A 25,670-nucleotide genomic window follows, 5' to 3' on the forward strand; every position below is an offset into this window, starting at 1 on the left:
TAGGAATATACAACTTATATGAAATTTTCAAGTCTCTACAGAATTGAAAAGTCAGTGTGGTTACTGTACTTTGAAACATGTGTATACTATGGGCCTAAGGTGTTTTTTAATCTTTCATCTTTTTTAGGGATCAAATATCATTAGAAAAATAAGCCATGGGCATTACAAACGTGGTCTGGTGAAATTCAATATTCACTATGACAACTTAGAATATGAGCTCCTTGGGAGGAAAGTTAACTCACCACTCTAACTTTGCATCTAAATATCTTAAAATGTGCCATTGGTTTTATGAAAACGTTTTGATCTACACTCCTATTTTAAGTTCAAAAGAAAACCTACATTTTAAAGTGTATTCCTTTTCTGGGTATATTTACTTTGAACTATAGCATATAGTTTTTCTCATAAATCTAACCTGCCACTATCTGTTTTTAAGACTTTGTAAACTTCAAGTGGTTATGATGTGTGAAGTTTGGATTAAACTAAAATTTTTAGAAAACACATGTTATATATTTTGATTGTTTTGAATTTTAACACAGGCCGGTAAAAAACCTGAGTGTCTAGCAAAGTAATATACTGCACTCTGTTACTGTACGAAATCACAGAAAATTACCCTTTCCCATCATGTTAACAATAGACAAATGAAGCAGCTGTTCTTATTCTTAATGTAGTTGCTTGAAAAACTTGCACAACTTAATGAAAATGTCTCTACTCATAAAACTTAAAATGCTCACACATGGAAAAAGTCATAATGTTTTGGCAAATATTACTTTGTTAGGAATGTGAATGAGGTATACCTGCTTTATAACTAGAACTCTGTATAAATGGCATGAAACGGTGGTGGACTGCCAACTGAGCAAGAAGACTCTGACAAAGGACGAATTAATACTCTTCAAAAATACAGACAGTTCTTTCCCAAACATTTTTTTGATAAGGATGAATTATATACTCTTCTCTATTTTTTTTTTTCAGGCGTAATTCTTGGGTCATCATTTCTACTCACTATAAACGATTTTCTCCTTAAAACAAGTCTCAAAGAAAGAAGCCGCATTCTGATAGGACCATGTTGTGCTACTGCCAATCTGGAAGCTAAATGGTGTAAACACAGCGGCAATCCAGGCCCGGAGCAATCCATACCAAAAATATCCATTGACTTAAGAGGAGGTCTGCTACAGGTCTGTGGGTATTGGCCATGTTTTTTTCATAGGTTATTAACTAGCCTCTGTTCAGTTTTTGAACTGTTTCACTAAATTTTAAAAGTGTAGTAAGAAAGGGTATTTGTCAGATTGCTACTTGTTAAATTTTCCACAACTTTATTGAGATATAATTCATACACCAGACACTCTACCTATTTAAAGTATACAATTCAGTGGGTTTTTAAGCATATTCGCAGAGTTGCACAATCATTACCACAGTCAATTTCAGAACATTTTCATTACCACCAACAAAAAAACCCATATCCATTAGCAGCCAGTCGCATCACCCTCTAACCCCCTCATCAGGCCTAGGAAACCACTAATCTACTTTCTGTCTCTATAGATTTACCTATTCTTGACATTTCATATAAATAGAACCATATAACCTGTGATCTTTTGTGACTGACTTCTTTCACTTAGAGTGTTTTCAAGGTTCATCCATGTTTACCAAGTGTCAATATTTTATTCCTTTTTATGGCCAAATAATATTCCATCGTATGGATATACCATATTTTATGTATTGATTCATCAGTTGATAGACATTTGGGTTCTTTCCACTTTTGACTGCTATAAATAATGCTGCCATGAACATTTGTGTACGACTTTTTGTGTGGACATATGTTTTCATTTCTCTTAGATATATAACTAGGAGTGGAATTGCTGGGTTGAATTTTTTTTTTTTTATGTGTAGACTTTTCTTTTTGAGACAGGATCTTGCTCTGTCACCCAGGCTGGAGTACAGTGGTACAATAATAGCTCACTGTAGCCTCAATCTTCCAGGCTCAGGTGATCCTCTTGCATCAACCTCCTGAGTAGGTAGAACTGTGTACCACCACACCCAGCTAATGTTTCGTTTTTTGTTTGTTTGTTTGTTTGTTTGTTTCAGTAGAGATTAGGTCTCACTATGTTGTCCAGGCTATAGATTTTTTAAATTATTAATACTAAAAGTAGTCAACCTGTTGCAGGCACAGTGTCACTAGCAATATATAAGAACCATTTCCTAATATTAAATATTTTACATGTGATGAGATCTGATTACAACACTTGATAAATTAGTCACATTGCAAGCTCTTAATGCATTTGTATTAACAGCCAAGTGTAGAATATATGAAGATATCCAACTTATTTCTTGATTATTTTGTGTTTGGATAGATTTTAATTTAATCTTTATGTAATTTGATGCCACTTTAAACTTGACATGCATCCAAAAAGCTTGAAAGATTCACAGTGATAGAAAATTAAAACAACTAATTGGTCAATAATAGAGACATTAAATGTGAATTTTCTTTCTTTCTTTCTTTCTTTCTTTCTTTCTTTCTTTCTTTCTTTCTTTCTTTCTTTTTTTGAGATAGGATATCATTTTGTTGCACATCCTGAAGTGCAGTAGTGTGATAACAGCTCACTGCAGCTTCAGCCTCCTGAGCTCAAGAGATCCTCCCACCTCAGCCTCCCAAGTACCCAGGACCACAAGTATGCACCACTATGCCTGACTATTTTTTTTAAGAGACAGGTTCTCACTATGTTGCCCAGGCTGGTCTCAAACTCATGGGCTCAAGTGATCCTCCACCCATGCTGGGATTACAGGCATGAGCCATAGCACCTGGCCGATTTTTTGTTTTTATCTAAAAGTTGTATTGCCTCAAGTTTTCACCAGTTTTCTTTTTAATGTACAGAGCAAGATTTGGGAAGATCCTAATAACTTATTGTTTTGTGTTGCTTTGGAGATTTTCAGCATCTATCAGAAATCTTCATATATTTAGCAATAAGCATGTATTACTTTATCAAGAATATTCATTGTCTTACCTTTTTTCTAAGGCAGCCAAGTAACTTCACATTAAAAACAGCAATGATCTGTTTACATGACCAAGTGCTTAAAAATAAAAAGAAAGAAAATTTTAAACCACAGCATCAATAAAAGCAAAAACAAAGTACAGTGTATTATCTCTGTATTACAGTCATTGTCTCTTGACAATTTAAAGGCTAGAGCACAACATTCTGCTCCCCAGTTTGACTTTTCACCTATCTCTATTTTTCAACATCCAATAAAAATAAGATTGATGAGAACACAAGTACACTTAGTGTTATATCTCTTACTTTCGTTTCTGAGATGCCTTAATTCCAGAGAGCAGAACCTAAGCCTAGGGTTTAAAATTTACCCACACGATATAGGGCTATTATTTTCTACTACTATATATTCTTTTGTCTTTTCTGTGTTACCTGGTTCTCTTAGAATTGATAGTTGTATTGCCTTTATTTAGTATTTACAGAGAAATTTAACATTTTTGAAAGTTTTAATCTTCATTGTAACCTACTGGTCATTATATGTCTATAACTTATTATAGACTAATATTACTCACATGCAGAAAAAGAAAACTTAATCTCCATTAGAGGAAACGCTAAGTCCTTTTGTTCTGAAACTCTACTGTAGCTACTGTAGTATAGTTGATTCTCAGGGGCTCTGGAATCCTCTGTGTTGGCACAGTCTTACTAACCACGGAAGCTGGGAGCCTTCTAAGTTCAGGTTCATTGAGAAGGCTCCCTCTCTTTTTCTCTGAAAAATAAAAGTGCAGAGAAAGGAACCCTATTATAAGGATTGCTTATTTAATCTCATGGCAAAATGTCAGAGCTATTCCACAAGGTTATTATTATGATTTTATTAACATTTTTGCCTAGAGGATCTTCATTGCCTTCTCTCAGACTATAATAGGGTTCTTTTCCCTCTTAGCTAAATTAATTCATAAACATTACTTCACATCAACATACTTCAACATTTAAATTTTATTGTTATTCACACAATATAAAATATAATTAATTTTTTGTTGTTATATATTTACTCAAGCAGTAGAATTTCATCCTGTAGGCCAGTTACTTTTTAGGAATTACAGTTTATTATAAGTAATTAAATTGAACATAATTACAGTCCTACAGTAATTCAAATATGATTATACCTACTTAGTCTCAAGAAATATTTGTATTTGAAAGCCACTAGAATTTTTTTATGATTTTAAAGGTCTTCTGGGGTCAAGAACATTTGAATTGTTTAGTTCTTCTACATGAATTACTCAATGGATACCTTAGTGAGGCGGGAAATTTTGAAGTACAAGTTTCTGAACCAGTACCTCAAATGTCATCTCCTGTGGAAAAGAATCAGACATTTAAAAGTGAACAAACTTCAGATGACCTACGGACAGGTCTATTTCAATATGTACAAGATGCTGGTAAGTAGCAATAGCCTCAGTATGAGAGTGTGTGTGTGCATGTGGGTGCATTTTAAATGCATGTTGACTAAATAATAACAATCAAGATGACTTTTTAAAGTGCATTAAAATTTGCAGTACAAAAATAGTACGTTATCATTCAGTCTCTCTTAGGGGAAGTTCTTGATTTCTTTCTGTTCCAGAATATATATAAAGCCGATCAACTAGCTTCTTTATATCTTTTATTCTCATAAGTTTTTCTTCCTTTACTAAACCATGTTCCCCTTTAAAATCATACAATTAATTATATTTTTATTTGACAGAATATTTGAAATTGCCTGGGGTCTATGAAGTCTTATTTTATAATGAAACTGAAGATTGCCCAGGGATGATGTTATGGAGATACGCAGAACCTAGAGTGCTCACCCTTGTACGAATAACTCCTGTGCCTTTTAACACCACAGAGGATCCAGATATTAGCACAGCAGACCTTGGTGATGTGCTACAGGTATGTAATGACTATTCATTGTAAAATGAAAATATTGTGGGAAAGCGCTGATCATATATTAGGAAAAATGTTTGGAACATACTTATTTCTTACATTAATAGTATCAGAGAGAAATACACATCTGTGTATGTGGTATGTGTGTATCCACACACATATATAATAGGATTTTTTAAAATAAGGGAATAATGTAATCCAAACTCATGATACATGGCAATTTTCAGAGTCCTCAGTTCTACTCTCCATTTTATTGTGAGTAGATTATAATGGGACAAGGAGGTGTCATTTAGTTCACCGCTCCTTTATCAAGTGCCTGTCATGTGTTCACACACTTCAGAGCTTCTAGAGCTGCCCCATGAAACAAAATATGCCCATGGAAGGCCAGAAATAGATGACTGTAGTTTTCATTTCCATAGCTGAAATGGTCTTGGGGCTTGAGGTAGGCTGATTTTTCTATCAAAGAAAAGGTCTAACCAGTGATCATATTCTCTAAGGTTTTGTGAAAGTGTGTTGCTTGTTAATTCCCTGAGTTTAATATAAATGTCATTGTGGATATCACTATATTACCACTGTACTTACTAATATTCTACTGATAGGAATTTCTCTTAAAATTTGTTTCTTCCTTAATCTTCCGCCTATTACTAGATCACACAACCACCCACTCAAAATCTACAAGTCATTCCTGATTGCGTTCTTTCCCTACCTCCCTGCATCAAAGCCCATCACAAGTCCTATCAGTTCTGTCTACAAATTCTCTCTGTTTCTGCTGATGCAACTTGAGTTCAAACTGCCATCTTCTGTTCCCTACTCCAGTAGCTTCCTAATTGGCCTCTATGCTTCTGTTCTTGACCACTTGGAATGCATTCTCCAAATAGCAGCTAAACTGATGTTTTTTAAATGTAGGTTATACTATATCATTTCCCTAACTTAAAACCCTGTAGTGGCTTCCTCTAATACTTAGAACAAAATTCAGATCTCTTGCTGTGGCCTGCAAGGACCTATAGTCTGGACTCTGTTCAGCCACTCTGGCCTCCTTTTTCTCCTTGAGCAGACCACCTCTGTCACATTACCACCCTTATTCTTTGTCAGTCAGGTACCAGCTCAAATGTTGTATCCTGACTAGCCCACTACAAGTACTTCATTCTGTATTGCATTACCTTGTTTTACTTTCTTCATAGTTCTTATTGCTAGTCGGAATTATGTGTTTGTTTACTTGTGTGTGATCTTTCTACTGTTAGGAAATAAACTCCCTAGCCGGGCGCGGTGGCTCAAGCCTGTAATCCCAGCACTTTGGGAGGCCGAGACGGGCGGATCACGAGGTCAGGAGATCGAGACCATCCTGGCTAACACGGGGAAACCCCGTCTCTACTAAAAAATACAAAAAACTAGCCGGGCGAGGTGGCGGGCGCCTGTAGTCCCAGCTACTTGGGAGGCTGAGGCAGGAGAATGGTGTAAACCCAGGAGGCGGAGCTTGCAGTGAGCTGAGATCCGGCCACTGCACTCCAGCCTGGGTGACAGAGCCAGACTCCGTCTCAAAAAAAAAAAAAAAAAAAAAGAAAAGAAAAGAAACTCCTTATATGTCTTGATGTATCTCCAGCCTCTGATACATAGGTACACTCACCAAATTTTTGAAGTGACTGCTCTGTTTTAACAAATTACATTTATAACACAAATCAGTAACATATTAATATAAGTAGTATTACAATCTTATTTCTTATTTAATTCTTTTTTTTTTTTTTTTGAGACGGAGTCTTGCTCTGTCACCCAGGCTGGAGTGCAGTGGAGGGATCTTGGCTCACTGCAAGCTCCACCTCCTGGGTTCACACCATTCTCCTGCCTCAGCCTCCCGAGTAGCTGGGACTACAGACACGTGCCACCACACCCAGATAATTTTTTTTTTTTTTTGTATTTTTAGTAGAGACAGGGTTTCACCATGTTAGCCAGGATGGTCTCAATCTCCTGACCTTGTGATCCACCCGCCTCAGTCTCCCAAAGTGCTGTGATTACAGGTGTGAGCCACCACATCTGGCCTACAATCTTATTTAATTCTTATTTAAATTCTTCATTGTAATATGTTTAGTCAGATGTTCATCTTCTGAATTGGTAACAGTGAAACGTCATCATTTCGTCAAGTGAACTACAGTGCAGAGCAATCCAAATTGCCAAGATGTCAGCAGTCTCTATTTTGATTCTTAAGTTCTCCCATCTTTTTTTGCTTATATGCCAAGTCTACTGTCTGGGTCCCTGGGACTGTTTGTTTCCCCTCCTATCAGAGTCTTATTCATGATGATATTCTCTACTGGTATTCTTGGATTCTTTTTGCTAAATGAAACAGCAATGTCTGTGAATTCTGTCTTATTAGACTTGCCTAAATGCAGAATATCTGTAGATTTTCAATCAAAATGAAAATACTCATATATTAAAGTTTTAGCTTCATGTAATGGCTAAAGGTTTATAGTTATAGCTAGATATTAACACATTTATTAACATAAGTCTAATAATTATTGGTGGTATTATGTAAATTATATTAAATAAAGCATCTAAGATAGTACATTTACTAGTGGCAGTTTTCTATCTTCTCACTGCTATTAGGAGAGTATAGTGATTAAGAGGATGAACTGTAGCCAGAATGCCTGGGTTCAAAGTCTTGCTCTGGCACTTGCAAACATCGTCACATTAGACAAGTAACAACTACTCAGGTTGGTTTTTTGTTTTACTTTTTATTCCAACAACAAAATGAGGCTAATAATAATGTGATGATTATAAGAATCAATACAATCAATATTTATAAAACACATAGAACAGTGCCTGACACATAGCAAATGTTATATAACTTTTGAATATTACCACTATTACAGATTCAGCCGTCTAATTCAAAAATCTGAAATCCAAAATACTCCAAAATCCAAAACTTTCTGAGTGTTAACATGATGCTCAAAGGAAATGCTTATTGGAGTATTTCAGATTTTGAATTTATGGATTAGGGATCCTCAACTAGTATGTATTTGTAAATATTCCAAAATCTGAAAAAAAAAATCTAAAATTCAAAACCCTTCTGGTCCCTAGCATTTTGGATAAGGGATACTCAACCGATGTTATAATGACTGTTGTCCAAATTCCTTTCATCAAGTAGACGCACAGGCTAGACCAAGGAGGTCTGGAGTATGATGGATAACTCTACAGACCAGCTGGAGTAATCCAGGAGATCAGAGACAGTCCCAGGGACCCAGACAGTAGCCTTGGAATATAAGCAAAACACAGCCTGGCAGGTTTCAGCAAGCAAAGAGTTGGTATCAAAAAGGTCTTGCTATGTTTCATATTTTGTTGGAGAAATGAAGATCCCATATGTGGGCAAAATTCAAAGACAGGGATGCTGGCCTAGGGAGCAAGCCAGGATTGTAGCTACCGGAAGTTAAAAAGGAGGGAGAGCTGGATCCTAGTGGTGAGAAGGAGCACACTCAGAATCTACGGCTTGGATCGAGGAGCAGAGCAAGACTGGCAGTGAGGCTGACTTGATGCCATGCTGCTGAGCTCTCAGTTCAATCCTCATATTCTCCCAACTAGGATCAGAGTTTGTCCCAGAGCTTAGAGTGGGTCTCATCTGTGGAAACAACTCTCGTGAATTGCAGTCTTAGAACCATGCAAAATACTTTGTTTCATTAGAACTTCAGTTGGGGACAGAACATATGTAACATGAATCACAAGTTCAATTTAATACAACAGCTTTCTCCTTGAGGTTCTACAATGCCAGTCCCTGGTCTTGCTCTGGGGGATCCAGAGACAGATAAGACATGATCACCTCATTGAAAGCTCAATCCCTCAGCCTAGCAGGGAAGTTTCTGTGGTTGTGTGGGGTAGAAGAGTCTCTCTAATTTCATCTGTTGTCAGAATCATTCTCCTACCATATGTGATTATTTCTAGTTCTGTACTAGAGGCACAGCTAAAATCCTCAACAGCTGATCCTGAATTTCAGGGAGCTTATGAAAGGAAGGCCCTAATCAACCTGGTGTATATTATAAAATGGGTTTTGAAGTCTCAGTTGCCACTGTCCCCCCACCCCCGCCTTGTTGTAACTAACTCAGTGACCTTGGGCACACTACTGAACTTTTTGAGCCTCAGTTTCCTAAATTGAACATTGGAGTTGATGTTATCTACCTTTCACAGTTGTTGTGGAGTGTTATATCTAATACACTTTAAATAAATACCTTACACATAGTGAGCTCTTAATAAGTGCTTGTTTCTTCCCCTCCACTTTCTCTTATCACACAAATGCCTGGACCACTAAAAAAAGACTCCTAAATGGAATTCCAGCCTCCAGTATCTCTTCCCTCCAGCATGTCCTTCTAAGTTTTTACAGGAACAGATAGATTGTGTAATTCCCTGAAGAAAACCTTAAGTGGCTCTGTCACTCTGCTAGACTGACCTTGAGAGCCCTGCATAAACTGCCCCCATCCCCCAATTTTGCCTTGCAGTCCCTTAGACATGGTCTGTCCTCTATCAAACTGGCCTATCTGGCATTCCCCAAACCAACCTGTGACATCCTACTTCCTCTTCATTTGAATCCCTCCCATCTCTGCCAGCTGAATTCCTCCCCACACTTCAGAAGAGCTAAAATGCCATGTAGTCAGTGAAGCCTTTCCTAGATGCCATGTTCAAACATGATACAGCCCTCCTCTGAAATCTTGTAGCACTTCATGGTACTACTTTTATGCTATTTTTCAACATATTCCTCACACTTGAACTTACGTGTCCATATCTTGCGTCTCTCCTAGATTGTATGTCTCTAAAGGAAGAGGTTGTATCTAATTTGTCATCATGTCCTTTATAGCAGGGGCTCCCAGCCCATGGCCTGTTAAGAACCAGGCCACAAAGCAGAAGGTGAGCACTGGGCAAGCATTCCCACCTGAACTCTGCCTCCCAATCTAATGAGCAGGGCCAAGATTTTCATACGAGCGCAAACCCTATTGTGAACTGCGCATGTGAGGGATCTAGGTTGTGGACTCCTTATGAGAAACTAACCAATGCCTGATCACCTGAAGTGGAACAGTTTTATCCCAGAATCATCCCCCTGCCCCTTGGTCTATGGAAAAATTGTCTTCTATGGAACCGGTCCCTGGTGCCAAAAAGACTGGGGACCACTACTTTACAGTATCCATCGCAGTAGAGATGTTTAATAAATACATTGACTGGATAAACAAATCCATGAACTTCCATGTTCTATTTCATATCATTCTAAAGTATGATATTATATATCACTATTTTATGGAACAAATGAATGTGTTTTGATTTTCTACACCAAACTATATCAGGGTGTGTTGTGTTATTCTTCGGTGGTACCATCTGCTGTACACATAATCTAATGTCATTACATTACTCAACCTCTTTGTGATATCATTGAATAGTCTGCCAAGCTTACTTGCTCCCTTAAACAGTAGCTAGTTCCTAAATACAGAGATATATTAATCTCCTTAGGTTTAGTCCTCAAAACAGAATTGAGTTTGGATGACTTTTTCCTTCAGGACAATTTAGTTCACTTAAAAATTGACCTTATAGAGTTGACTTACAATACAGAAGCCTCAGATTTGTCTCTTTATATTCCTCATTCCATGATTGTTGATGAGATTTATAAACAAACTCCCCATATCGCTTTATGGAATTTATTTTGTAATTGTAATGAAAAATGTAAACATGAAAACATGTCTATAATAATAAATCAAACTAATCATAGGTTCTGAATAAAAACCTCAAAAACTAATGTTCCTAGAACACAAAAGCTTATTTTATGGTCAGCTTATGATTTTATCATGTGAACTTCTAAAGGTTAGTAGCATATTTAGATCTCAATAAAATTAGCATCTGTTAGGTAAAGTAATGCCACCAGCCTAGGAGTGTTGTGCAGTTTAAATGGGTCTAACTGTAAGAAATTTCTGGCACACTATATGGCACATACTAGGTTTTCCTCTCTCCTAATCCTCCTGTGTACACTGCCTGTTGAGGATTCCATTTTGGAAATGCATATGTTCCCAGATTATAAATATTCAATCAATTTTTTGGTAGTAAAATTGGTAATGGGTATTTTAATTCCTATACAGATCTGTCATGGTTCTTGGCCATTGTCACATGCCAAATGAAGATATCTAAAAGTTTATGTGAACGTATAAATGAAAATAAATATGAAAACAAGAAGAATACCATGATAAGGGAACAGGAGCAAATTCTTAAGAGTGAAAATGCCTTTTTTAATTGAGAAAATGTTAGCCACACCTGGCTAATTTTTGTATTTTTTGTAGAGATGGGGCTTCACCATGTTGGCCAGGCTGGTCTTGAACTCCCAACCTCAAGTGATGCACCCGCCTCTGCCTTGCAAAGTGCTGGGATTACAGGCATGAGCCACCAAAAATTCTATTATTTATAAGTTACCCAGTATGAAGTATTTTATTATAGCAGCATAAACTTTCTAAGACACAGAGAGAACCTAATTGCTCCAGTGGGCATTTATGATCACCTGTGTGTTTTACACCCAGCACTGTACTAGGTACTTTACATACATAATACCTAATTAAATTTAATTTTATTCCATGAGGTAGACATCATTCCCATTTTACAAGTAGGAAAACTGAGGCCAAGAAAAAGTTAACTGGTTATGAATTATGAAATTTATAAGTGTGGGAGCCAAAATTTAATCCCCAGTCTGTCTGAGTTTTAGTCAAGGTTTTATAAACCTGTTTTTTTCACCTATATATAAAAAATTGAGATGATACATTAGGATGACAGTGAGCCACCTCATTGAGAAATGTGGAAAGAAGGAAAACAGAATTATCCTTTTACTTCAAATGCTAAATCATGAAATAATGAGTTAGACAAAGATATGCAAAGTAACTTTAAGTCAATAAAAAGACTCACAAACACACAAGATAGATTGGATGTTGTATTAGTCTGTTTTCACACTGCTGATAAAGACATACCCAAGACTGGCCAATTTACAAAAGAAAGAGGTTTATTGGACTTACCGTTCCACATGGCTGGGGAGGCCTCACTATCATGGCGGAAGACAAAAAGGAGCAAGTCACATCTTACATGGATGGCAGCAGGCAAAGAGAGAGCTTGTGTAGAGAAACTCCTGTTTTCAAAACCATCAGATCTTGTGAGACCCATTCACTATCACAAGAATAGCACAAGAAAGACCCGCCCCCTAATTCATTCATCTGCCACTGGGTCTGTCCCCCTGTGTCTCTCCCACTGGGTCCCTCCCACAACACATGGGAATTATAGGAGCTACAAGATGAGATTTGGTTGGGGACACAAAACCAAACAGTATTCGGTTTTAAGATAGCTAGAGAAAAACTTTTCCTTTAGAAGGATGACTGGTCAGCTCGGGAGCCCAGGAGGGTCACAGAAGTATTTGTTGGAAGAGATCTTCCTGGCAGCAACCAAAGAAATGGTGCCTAAGAGTCTGGTTCACCTGGTAGCTAAATCCCCTTTATGGAAATGAATGTAGCAGCTGTCAGATCTCTGTGTCTAACATTCAAATCATGTTACCACCTAAACAACCTTCTAATAGTTTGGCTCCCAGTGTAGTCTGTCTACATGGAGAAAGTATATCACACACTGGTTGAGCCAACATCAGTATCCAGGCTGCTTGGCAGTTATACATCTCATGGTAACTTAATAACATAACTTGGCATTTGGTTTATATGTCAGTCTCTAGTGAACTTTGTTAGCATGAGTCAGCATTCCTAAGTCTAGTTAGTGCTAGAATACCACTGAAATTTTCTGAGACTTCAGGACCAATGGCTAGATCTTCAATGATGGTGAATCCATCACATTAAATGCCCTCTTCTGGCTACCTGCCCCTCCCAGCAGGTTGGCCTTTCCCTGATGACATCTCTGTTTGATATGTCACAAACCTTTTCAAACAAATGTCTATTCTCACTACCTTAAGAGTTCTGAGGAATGGGGATAATGTGTGTGGAGCATTTAGCATAATGCCTTACATAGTTGAAGATCCAATCAATTATTATGACACATAATAAATGGTAGCTGTTATCATCAATATCTTCTTCCTCCTATCAATTGATCAAAGAATCTGGATTCTAATGTGTTAGACCAAGAAAACCCTGTTTTCTGAGAAGGATGTTTTTGTGTTTATAGTCTGTTAATGTCGTAATAATTGTTAGGGATTCTGGCCCTGTGTGTGATTGATGAATGGAATGCTTTCATTGAGAGCAACTGCTATGAGAGACTGTCTTCCCCACAGTTTATGGTTAGTGGACTCTGGTAGTATGTCGACTATTGTTCTCTAGGTTGCAGGTAGCAGAAACCCCACTGAAGTAAGCTTAAGCTAAAACTGGAGAGGGGTTAACATCAAGATACAGTGGGGAGTCCTGGAAACAATTGCAAATTACAGCCGGGCCTCTGGAAGAACTGGGGCCAGGAAAGGAAGATAGGAGCCCAAGGGAATATTCACTCGCTATCACTTTTTCTCTGCTTCTTTCCCCATATATGCTTTATTCTTCCCTTTCAACAGACTAGCTTTTTTTCTCCCTTTCTTCTTGGGCCACCCAGTAGTTTCCCCACAGCTTCCAGAGCTCCAAAAGTCACATTTACAAGTCCAGCCTCCATTTCAGATCCACATTCCTAATTGACCAAGTTTGGTATCAGGTGCTGTTGGCCCAGTCAACTTTGGTCATGGGGAGAGCCACATTTTACCAACATGGCTATGAATTGGGGGTCATTGTGAACTTTACAGAAATCCCCCAGAGGATCTATTTTTATGTCACATCTCTCTTACTGCTTTTGCTTTCCACCCTGGCTAGATTGGCCAAACTCATGGTTTGTGCTGACCTCTCACTAACAAAAATTGACTCCATTTTGCTATGGTTTTTCCAGCTTTTCCCTTTGCAAATATCTGGAAAAGCCATTTTGCTCTGCACATCAAAGGCTATCTGCATCTGGAGAAAAGCCTCACACCATTTTTAAATCCCACCACTATCTTCCCCTAGTCTCCTCTCAAAATGTAGGTTAGTCAAGGTCCTTGGTCTTACAGACACACATGAGATAATTTCTTATTTCCAGTGTGCTTAAGATCAATACCTTTCTTGACCAGTGCTTGCTTTTTAATGTAATGACTATGTAATACATTGGCAACTTCACAGATTCTATAAATAGTCTTCCAGTTCTAATGAAGTATGAGAGCTTAACATATAAAGTAATTTTCTGGTTTTGAAATTGAGTTTACAATGTAATGTTTAATGTCTGTAGCTTGATGGTGATTTCATTGTGTTGAATTTTCTAATAATATTTTATCTACTACTTGTCCACAGACTGAACTAAAGCTTCATTAAATCTTATAGTTGTGTGGGTTTTCTGTCTTTTTCTTAATTACATGGAAAATGTTCTGAGTCAGATAGTAATAGTCAGTATTATCCAATCAAGTGAAACTAGACTTTTGCTGCTTTAAATTTGACTTTACAAGCTTCCTGTAATTTTGAAGCACATGAACCTGTTAGGCAAAGGTTATGATATTAGCACATGAAGGCACTACAAAAAGAGAATCCTTCTGAGAGTTATTTGCAATTGAATATAATTTGCCTCTTCCACACATAGCTTAAAAAAGAATAAAAGGAAGTGTTTTTGGTGTTTCTTTTCAGCTGGGTTGGGCGGTTCACTTATAGCTGCACATATGTTCCCAGAATCCTGAGCCTTTTTATTTTATAAGCACCTCCTGCCCACTGGCAGCTGTACTAATGTGTCCCAGAAGGCTTTGCTCTTATCCATCATCTTTAGGAGGGATGCTCAAAGCCAGATATGAAATTCATTGTTGTTGAAATGCAGAAAGGAAAAAAAAAAGCCTTGGGGGCTTTCAGGAAGTAGGAGGCTGAGCCAGACTCTTAGGAAATAAAGGAAAGGAATGAGTCCTGTTTACCCAGTGGACACAATAGTAAATGTTTTTGAATGATGGGTAACGGTGCTGGATCAACTGCTAAGTGTTTTGCATCCAGAAGCTATTGCCTCCTTTTTTTAGACAAAGAAAAATCTAAAATAGAGTATTCCCTGAATATACTTTTAATCATTCTGTCTTCATAGTGTTATAAAAGTATGAAAAAAAGATCTAGGAATACATTAAAAAGAGCCCTGCCTGATAATTTTGAGGTTAACTCACTAAATACAGATGAAAGGACCTGGGCTAAATGCTGAGAGAGAGACACAAAAGTGGAGAGGGCTCTAGCTCTTCTCTCAAAGTACCTGTAGTCTTTTAGGAGGGACAAGTACATAAAACATGACAGGGCAGAACATGTGACATGTCACAAAAAAGCCACAGAGAATCTGCCTTTTTAAACAAAGCTTATGTCTGAATGGAGACATCAAGACAAGGCTTCATGAAGGAGATGGTTACTGAGTTGATCCTTGAAGGATGAAGAGGATTAAAACTGAAAAAAAATGGAGTGAAGGTGTATGTAAAGAAGAACTCAGTGAGCAAAATTTCAGAACTGGGTAGAGAGGGCAGAACATATTTCTGGGAAGTGGCAAATCTGGTTTGACTAGCACAGGTTAGACAAGTATGGGGTTAGCGGAAGAGTGATAGGCTACAGATGTGGCTTCTTAATCTCCATTGATTCCATGGAGGGAAAAGAGAGGGAAATTCATTTATTGAGCACCTAGTATGTACCAAGCACCAAACTTGTCATTTTATATGTAATATCCCTTCTATCTTCCCTCTAACCCTGTATGTACCATTACCTTCACTGTAACCCTCTGTGGTATGTACTGTTTAGAGCTAAGGTAAATCAGGTCCTGAGAAAAATAATTTTCCCAAGATCATAAAGCAAGTTAAGGGAGTAAAACCAGGACTCAAATCTTAGTTTGTATGACTTCATAATTCTTTCTTCTTTGTTGTGCTACCTTGACTACATTTAGAGTGTGGGGTTTATATTTCATTTGATAGGTATTGGAGAATCACTGGCAGTCCAGAGCTTTGGAAACATTGGTAGTCTTGTGGAGGTGGAATGGGGTCAGGAGAGACCAGAATAAGAAGACCTGGTAAGGGTCTTAGAGAGATGAGAGGCTGCAACCTGAAGGGAGTAGTGGGGAAGGAGAAAAAGAAATGAGTGCAAGAGAGGTTGTAGAGAAGAAATCTATGTTCTTGACAACTAATATGGTAATTTAATGAGGAAGTAAGAGAAGTCAAGGTGATTGCAAGATTTAAGCTCAGTGGGATGTATGGCAAAAGCATTTACACAATTTTGGAAATAAAGAGGAGTGCCTCCTATGCTAGGCACTATTCACTTTGTGAGGTGCTTTACACACATTCTGTCTAAGCCTGAAATCAACCCTGCAGAGAGAGTGTCGCTATCCCCCTAATATAATGAGGAAGCTGAGGATCTGCAAAGTTAAATGGGGGACCTCCTGTCACTGAGCAGTACATGAATTAACATGAGATTTAACATACAATTTCAGAAAGTTTATAGACCCCTCTATAAGCCGTGTATGAGTCTCTTGTGAAGAATCACAAGAACATAATAGACGCTGCTGGGGCTTTTCAGCTCTGTCAATTAGGATTAGATTCAGATATGAAAGACAGAAAATATACAATACCAGTAGCTTAGGTAAAATAGAAGTTTATTTCCTATCACACATGGGAACAGTCTGGAGGTTAGCGATCTAGGACTGCAAATGTCTCTACAAAGTCATGAAGACCCATCTTCCTGCCGTATGCTGTTCTGCCATCCCCAGCACTTGGTTTTCCTTCATGGTCTAGGATGGCTGTACAGGCTTCAGGCATCTTGTTCCTACTCCAGCCATAGGAAGAGGAAAGGACCAAAACAGAGCATGCCTCTTCCCTTTATGGATATGCCTTGGAACCCACACACTGTACTGCTGTGCTGCCAATATCCCAGAGCCCAGAATTGTGTCACATGGCCACACCAAGTTAAAAGGGAAATGGGCTCATTTGCAGAGGAAGAAGGAAAGAGGAGATAGTGGGAGACAACATCAGCCCTGCTGGCATCACAGCCGTAATACCAAGCAACTGTCCACAGTCTCTCCACCCACCAAGTAACCCGTGTCTCATCTTACCTGATTGTGAGTTTCTTTATCTAGTCTATGGTGCAGTAAGAAAACTCACTTTCTAGTTCATTAACGAAAGGTCTGCCAAGGCAGAATTTGTAGAGAACACTTAAGAAGCAAATAGGATTTTCGAAACAAAAAATAATAATGAATAGTTTGAAATGCTAGCATTCCTTGCCCTTCAAAAAAGTAAGAGGTGGGGAAGGAATCTGTCAGTAAGACGTGCTTTTAAAGTAAATGGAAAACATTTGCAAACTGGAAGAATACTGAAGTCATTTTTATCCTGTCACTTTATTTGGTGGTAGAAATTTTATTAGCCTATTCCTCTTTTCCTATTAAATACTCTCACATTTAAAAGGGGGAGGGCAGCATATCTCAAAATGAAGAACTGTGCTCAGCAATCAGTGTGTTTGATGTTCACTGCTCAGTATTAAAAATGTTTGGGGTGTAAAAAATGAAAGAATAGTAAATATGAATTGATGGTCTGTGACCACTTTTTATGACTTGGTCTCTGCCAAATAGCAGTATTTGCCTCCTATGAGATTCACAATAAAAACCATTATCCATTAAGCATAGATCATTTCTTGAGAGCTACATTGTTGAAGAGAACAGCAAACAGAAGAAAAAAGGGAAGTACAGAAAAGCAATGTTGTCCAGCTGTTAAGAGCACAAATTCTGGAGCTAAAGTCTCTGGGTCCAAATCCAAGGTCAGCTGGTGATCTCGGGCAAGTTATGTAAAGTAACTTCTTAGTACTTCAGCTTTCACATCTGCAAATTAGGGATAATCGTAGCTCATGCCTCATTCAGTTGTTAGGAGGAATAAATGACTGTTGGATGTAAAAAACATGTAGAACAGTGTCTAGCACATAGTTAGTGCTGAATAAATGTTAGCAATTATTATGTTCTGCTAAGGGCTTATCATCTCCAGGTGCTAATTTGTCTCTTTTTCTGCCCTAGATTTTGAATCTTGGAGGCAATCTGAGTTTTGATTGCAAGCTACAATTTCTTTACCTCTTTATCCTTTCCATAAAGATATTAGAAAAAATTTATTTTTGTCAAGCACACATGGCTTCCAATTTTTAAAATTCAATGCGTAGTTAAAAAAATAATGAAACTTTATTACCTTAGATGTTTTCTAGAAACATTTTTAAATGCTACATCAAAGTTAAAGGTCTTGGTTCTCTTATGCTTTTTAGCAGCAACCTTTTTAGCAGCTCTATTGAGATATAATTCACACATCATACAATTCCCTAATTTAAAGAGTATAATTCAGTGATTTTAATATATGCATGGAGTTGTGAAGTCCTCACTAGAATCAATTTTGGAATATTTTTATCACCTCTAAAAGAAACCTAGGACTCTTTAGCATTACCTCCTGGTCTCCCCAACCCCCAGCCCTAAGTAATCACGAATCTACTTTATATTTGCCTATTCTGGACATTTCACATAAGTGGAATCATATAAATATAGTTTTTTTTCTGACTGGCTTCTGTCATTTAGCAGGTTATTTTCACAGTTTATCCATGTTGTATCATGTATCTGTATTTCATTCCTTTTTGTTGCCAAATGATATTGCTTTATATGGATATACCACATTTTGCTTATCCATTCATCAGCTGATGGGCATTTGAGTATTGGTACTTTTTGAATCCTTATTTACTTTACTTAGACTCTGTCATGTCCAACAAACTTGAGGGGAAGACCGAAAGATGATGATGATGATTAATCATATTTACAAGGTACTCTTAATGTACATTTTCTCAAAAAGCTTAAAATCTAAGCTTCATGAAACAAATAGATTGGCAATAATTACCTAGCAAAATACAGTAAGCATTATAACTAAAGGCAGGGATGGGAGTTAATATAATAGAAGATGGGTGTGAAAAGTAGACTTAAAGCATGATAGTGGAGGGTCTTTAAAAAGTGCTTGCTAGCCGGGCGCGGTGGCTCACGCCTGTAATCCCAGCTACTCAGGGAGGCTGAGGCAGGAGAATGGCGTGAACCCGGGAGGCGGAGCTTGCAGTGAGCCGAGATCGCGCCACTGCACTCCAGCCTGGGCCACAGCGCGAGACTCCGTCTCAAAAAAAAAAAAAAAAAAAAAAAGTGCTTGCTGAGACACTTGGGCTTTATTCCATAAATAAACACTTTATTCTGTGAAGGTAGCCATTAGGGCTATTGAGCTGAGCAATGACCATGACCAATTATAGAGGAAAGAATGAATCAGGACATACTATATATTGAAGGCATAGAGAACTGTTTAGAGCACATTGTAATTATTCGCAAGTAATAGGAATAACAGTTGGAATGGGAAGGAGGAAATGAATGTAATATGGAGACATCTAGAGGCAGAATAAACAGATTTCAATACCTGGATGTGTATGGTAATGGGAAGGGAAAATTAAAAATGACCCTATTCTATTCTATTCTAGATGACTAGATGGATGGAACACCATTAATGGGGACTGGAAATGTCAGAGAAAAGTGGAGCAGCCAGGAGTATGGAAGAGATAATAGGTTCTACACTGGACAGTTATAATTTAAGGTTTTGGAGGAATAATCATAGTAAATGCCACTAGAAGTTTGGACATGTGGGCTGATAATTCAGAGAAGAGGGAGACTTATTTAAGAAATGGTTTGGGGAATTATCTTCATGGAAGTGAAAACTGAAACCAAGAAAGCAAAATAGAAGTCACACTCAGAGAAAGTAAAGAGTTCAAAGACTAGAGAGATGAGGATAGAACCATGAAAAAACTCACTGTATCTAGTAAATAAGTAGTAGATGAGAAATTTTAATGGGTTGAACAGTTTCCCCTCCCAAATTCACTTCTACCTGGAACCTCAGAGTGTGACTTTATTTGGAAGTAGGGTTTTTGCAGATGTAATTATGATGAGGTCAGAGTGGATTAGAGTGGGCTGTAATCCAATAAGCAGTATCTTTTATAAGACAAAGGAAATTTGGACAGAGATACAGACACACAGAGGGGAAGACCATGTGCAGAGGGAGGCAGAGATTGGAATGTCGCAACTACAAGCCAAGGAATGCCCAGGATTGCTGGGAACCACCAGAAACTAGAAGGAGGCAAGGAAGAAGTCTTCTCTATTGCCTTCAGAGGGAATATGGCCCTACTGACACGTCAGTTTCAGACTTCTAACCTCCAGAACTGCCAGAAAATGAATCTCTTGTTTTAAGCCAGTAAGTATGTGATAATATTTCACGGAAGCCCTAGGAAACTAATACAGGAATCAACAGAGGAGTGGTCAAAAAGGAAGGCCATGGAGGCAACAGTGTCAGGAATTACAGAGCTCAGTGGTATCACGTCTGCATAAAGAGTATATTATGGACTAGGGGGTGGAAAAAGCTGTGAATTTGACAACTTCCGGATCACCACTGACTTGAAGAGATCAATTTTAGTTGCCAGAGCACCATGTAGAGCTCTTTGAGTAGCCCATCTCCCTCTTGTGTTCTCTGTACTTGGGTCACAGTGGGCTTACTTGTTTGAAATCCTCAATACACTGTTAAATAGCAGTAGAGGCCGTGTCTTTTGCTTTATACCAATGTCTCCCTGTTTAGATACTGGAACGTAGCAATTGCTCAGTGTGTGTGGAAAGGACTGAAGGATGGAGAGAAGAAGTGAGGAACTAGAAAGGTATGAATTTAGTTTACAGTTGATTTTAGGACATGGAGGGGGTTGTTTTTAAGAGGGCTTATAGGTAGAGACTTGAGTGCTAAGATTCTCTCCTTAGAGACAGGAGAAATTAGAGGTAAAAATAACAGTTTAGGCCCAGCGAGGTGGCTCATGCCTCTAATCTCAGCACTTTGGGAGGCTAAGATGGGTGGATCATTTGAGGTCAGGAGTTCGAGACCAGCCTGGTCAACATGGTGAAACCCTGTCTCTGCTAAAAATACAAAAAAGTTAACTGTGTGTGGTGGTACACGCCTGTAGTCCCAGCTACTCGGGAGGCTGAGGCAGGAGAATCGCTTGAACTCAGGAGGCGGAGGTTGCAGTGAGCTGGACCATGCCACTGCTCTCCGGTCTAGGCAACACAGCGAGACTGACTCCAAACAAACAAACAAACAACAACAAAAATCAGTTTAAAAGAAGAAAAAAAATAGTGAGGTGACAAGGTTTGGGCTATATTAATGTGCTATTGTACTGTAGCCCACAAACCTTGAAACAAACTTGGAAAAAAACCCTAAGATTTCAAGACTGAAGGATGTAGTTTTTTACTTATTTTTATATTTTTGCTTCCATGTGTTTTCTTATCTAGTGTCAGACATTGTGCTGAGAACTTTATGTAATAATCTCATTCAGTCCTCATACTACAAAAACTTATTCTTATTTTATAAAAACTGTTACCATTCCTATTTTACAGATGAGAAAACTAAGCCCAGAGAGGTTAAATAATTTTCCCAAGGGCATTCCAATGGTAAATAGCAAAGCTGAGATTCTATCAGGCATTCTGATTATTGAACCTATACTCTTAACTACAGGGATGGATATATACTTGTAGTTTAATGAAAAATTCTGTCCTATTGAATTTGAAGTGTTTCAGGAAAGCCTTTGAAGATGTCCTTCTTAAAATACACTTTCACATATGATCAGTGTTTCTTAAATTTTTCCAGTCTATAGATGTGGTGATAGGGTCCCAAAGCAGCAGCCTCCCCCAACAAGCATAATGTTTTTGAAATCACCTCTTGTTTTCCATCCAAATTCTGTATTTTACTCTACTATGCATTTTTATTAGTTTTACTATTATAAAATAATATTCTAATTTCTATTTCATTACCTATACTGTTAATTGAGAGATCCTCTTGCATTTATAAAATTAAACCAAAAGCATGTATCAGACAGTTTTCTCTACCTTGTTGCCACAATATTTTGAAAACCTAGACTTACACAAATAAGTAATTACAGATGACAACCATTTTTTTTCACTGCTGTATCAGCCACATAGTGGTGAATCACTGAGAAGAGATATTCAGAATGCTGCCAAAGCAGCTAAATCACATGCTGGTTTTAGGCTACTATTGGAAGGAATTTGGTAAGTGTGTTTTCTTGTTAACAGTTCTCTCATATCATATATTGTACTGGAATAGTTGCTTATTCAACATATGATATAGGAGACAGCCTCTTTTAACTATCTCAAGGAAATATCCACCAAAGGGCATTTCTAGTGAAGAGCGATGACTAATGTGGTTGTGCTCTACTTTGGGGAGTCTCACTATATATAAGCTGAATGCCAATTTTCAAAGGACTCGTTATTTTTTTGTTGTTGTTGTTATTATACTTTAAGTTCTAGGGTACATGTGCACAATGTGCAGGTTTGTTACATATGTATACATGTGCCATGCTGGTGTGCTGCACCCACTAACTCGTCATTTACATTAGGTAGATCTCCTAATGCTATCCCTCCCTGCCCTCCCCACAATAGGCCCCGGTGTGTGATGTTCCCCTTCCTGTGTCCAAGTGATCTCATTGTTCAATTCCCACCTATGAGTGAGAACATGCGGTGTTTGGTTTTCTGTTCTTGCGATAGTTTGCTGAGAATGATGGTTTCCAGCTGCATCCATGTCGCTACAAAGGACACAAACTCATCCTTTTTTATGGCTGCATAGTATTCCATGGTGTATATGTGCCACATTTTCTTAATCCAGTCTGTCACTGATGGACATTCGGGTTGATTCCAAGTCTTTGCTATTGTGAATAGTGCCGCAATAAACATACGTGTGCATGTGTCTTTATAGCAGCATGATTTATAATCCTTTGGGTATATCCCCAGTAATGGGATGGCTGGGTCAAATGGTATTTCTAGTTCTAGATCCTTGAGGAATCGCCATACTGTTTTCCACAATGGTTGAACTAGTTTACAATCCCACCAACAGTGTAAAAGTGTTCCTATTTCTCCACATCCTCTCCAGCACCTGTTTCCTGATTTTTTAATGATCGCCATTCTAACTGGTGTGAGATGGTATCTCACTGTGGTTTTGATTTGCATTTCTCTGATGGCGAGTGATAATGAGCATTTTTTCATGTGTCTGTTAGCTGTATGAATGTCTTCTTTTGAGAAGTGTCTGTTCATATCCTTTGCCCACTTTTTGATGGGGTTGTTTGTTTTTTTCTTGTAAATTTGTTTGAGTTCTTTCTAGGTTCTGGATATTAGCCCTTTGTCAGATGAGTAGATTGTAAAAATTTTCTCCCATTCTGTAGGTTGCCTGTTCACTCTGATGGTAGTTTCTTTTGCTGTGCAGAAGCTCTTTAGTTTAATTAGATCCCAACAACTAGCTCTCTTAACACAGCTCTCAGACTTCATTTTATTGCAGTGATCTTGAAACACATAAGAGTACATTCACAGTTTTATCTTATATTTGTTGATTGAAAATTATTCAGCGTTGTAGAAATATTTGCTAAGCCAACTTTAAACCGTTTTTCAAAAATAGACAATGATTTCATTAATCTTACATATATTTTTAACCCTTTATCATGACATCTTTTTTGTTTTTAATTCTCTATGAGGAAAAGTCATTTCAACCCAAATTCCAAACACCAACTATCTTTTTCTCTTTAGCTAAATTATAGTATATCTGTATAATATAGCAAGCTTTCAGAGTTCCTTTCTACTTCATTAAAAATTATCTTAAAAAATGGGTACTCAAATTACTAAGTTTTTTCTCTTTCTTAAAACATTCTTTTGAACACATTAAGAAAATTCAGAGCTTAACCTTGATGTAAGCTACTCGTGTTGATCTTTTATTCAGAATAAAATATGGTCTTGAAGAATCAATGTTTTCACAGTTTATCCTATTGTAGATTTGACTCCTTCTATACATACAACCTTATATTTTTTTCCAGGCAGTATCTTTATCTCTTTAAAGTCTATATACCATGTTGAAAATCTTCACCAGTTATTTTACCATTGAGTATAAAATATACCTTCATAAATACCATCATATTAATACCATCAACATAGACCAATAAAATAAACAACTTACTAATGTTTAGTGCTAGTGCTATCATCTAGTGGTAAGTTAAAGAACCTGTCTATCATACAGTTTTTTCAAGTATGTATTTTGAATACATTAAAATATATCATTTGATAGCATATAATAGGCATGGCACTTTTTTTTTTAGCTTTTAGGCTGCCTCTTTTTTATTTTTTCTGTTTTTCTAAGTTATGTGGATTTAGTTTGATCAAAATTATTTCTCTCATATAAACTCTACCTTCGAAAGTGATTCATAAACTGATCTTGAAGAACTTCAAGTTATTTTTTGGAAGTTTCTTGTTTTATATGTGTCCTATTTTATTCTTCAGACTGAGACTTCTATCATTCAATCAATTTTAGTTGAAAAAAATTTGATGATTTCCCTGAAAAAATTTTTCTATTGTGAAAAATTTCAAATACAATAGTCTCCCTTTATCCATGGTTTCACTTTCTACAGTTTTTTTTAGCCATAGGTGAATACAGTACAGTAAGATATTTTGAGAGAGAGACCATATTAACGTAACTTTTATTATAGTGTTATATTAATCTTTTACTGAGCATAATTTATAAATTAAACTTTATCATAGGTATGCATGTATAGAAAAGAACATATATAGTGTGTATATACATAGAGAGAGAGTTCAATCCTATCTGCAGTTTCAGGCATCCACTGGGGGTCTTGGAATGTATCCCTCATGGATAAGGGAGGACTACTCTATATAGAAGTAGAGAGATTAGTATAATAAACTCTGAGTCTGACCCATCTTTAGTAATTGTCAGTATCCTGTTGTCCTTGTTACATCTATTCTCTACTTTTTGTTGATGTTGTTATTGTTTTTCTGGAATATTTTAAAGGAGGTCTCAGCTGTATCATTTTACCCACATTATCAGAGCCAACAAAAATTAACAATAATTTCTTAATATCATATTATACTCAGTCTATATTTTTCCCCTGTTGTCTCACAAATCTGTGTTTAGATTTGGTTTATTTGAATTAGGATCCCACTGAGGTCCACACATTATATTAGTTGATATGTTTCTTAAGTCTCATTTAATCTATAAGAATCCCCTTTTATCCCCCTTATGCCGTTTACTTATTGAAGAAATTGGATTATTTGGCCTGTAAATTTTCCCACTTTCTGGATTGTGGCCCACTCTGTCTTTATAGTATTGTTTAACATGTTTCTCTGTCCCCCATATTTTCTGTAATCTAGTCACCTTACAGAAGTTTGATTAGATTTGAATTGGATTTTTTGGAAAGAACACTTCTCAGTTGATAGAAGAATATTCCTCCTACTGCATCACAACAAGAGGCAAGAGATGTCTGCTTATTTCACTTTCAACAATGTTAAAATTGATCAGGTAGTATTAGTCAGGCCCATCATTATAAAGTCCCCCATGAATCTTTTACACGTGGTTTTAGCATCCGTTGATGTGTACTGTGGTTTGTCAGCAATTTCCCCAATCCACAGAATTTAAATTCATTTAAATTCCTCCACTAGGAGGGAGGAGGCATCCTGCATTTGTTGAGCAAGTTCTGTGTGCCAAAAATTCTGCTTAGCAGTTTACCTACATTCTGTGCTTTGCTCTTCCCAAATCTTGCACATTCCATACATCACAATAATTTAATAGGAAAGAAAACTGTGAATAGAGAGATTAATCTGTTCAAGATCATGTATCTAGTAAGTGAGCCCAGTTCTGCAGGTTTGGAGGATTGTTTTTATGAA

General features: G+C 37.3%; 1 protein-coding gene across 1 annotated transcript in view; it reads left to right on the forward strand.

Annotated features, from left to right (window-relative positions):
* VPS13B (vacuolar protein sorting 13 homolog B) overlaps positions 1-25,670 on the forward strand; it is an 876,795-nt gene that overhangs the window by 711,861 nt on the left and 139,264 nt on the right. The window contains exons 36-38 of the mRNA XM_031669315.1: positions 970-1,172; positions 4,204-4,411; positions 4,714-4,898. Coding sequence (XP_031525175.1) covers positions 970-1,172; positions 4,204-4,411; positions 4,714-4,898 — 596 coding nt within the window. The remainder of the gene's footprint in view (positions 1-969; positions 1,173-4,203; positions 4,412-4,713; positions 4,899-25,670) is intronic.

The sequence above is a fragment of the Papio anubis genome, chromosome 8 (genome assembly GCF_008728515.1).
Source record: "Papio anubis isolate 15944 chromosome 8, Panubis1.0, whole genome shotgun sequence".
Lineage (NCBI taxonomy): Eukaryota > Metazoa > Chordata > Mammalia > Primates > Cercopithecidae > Papio > Papio anubis.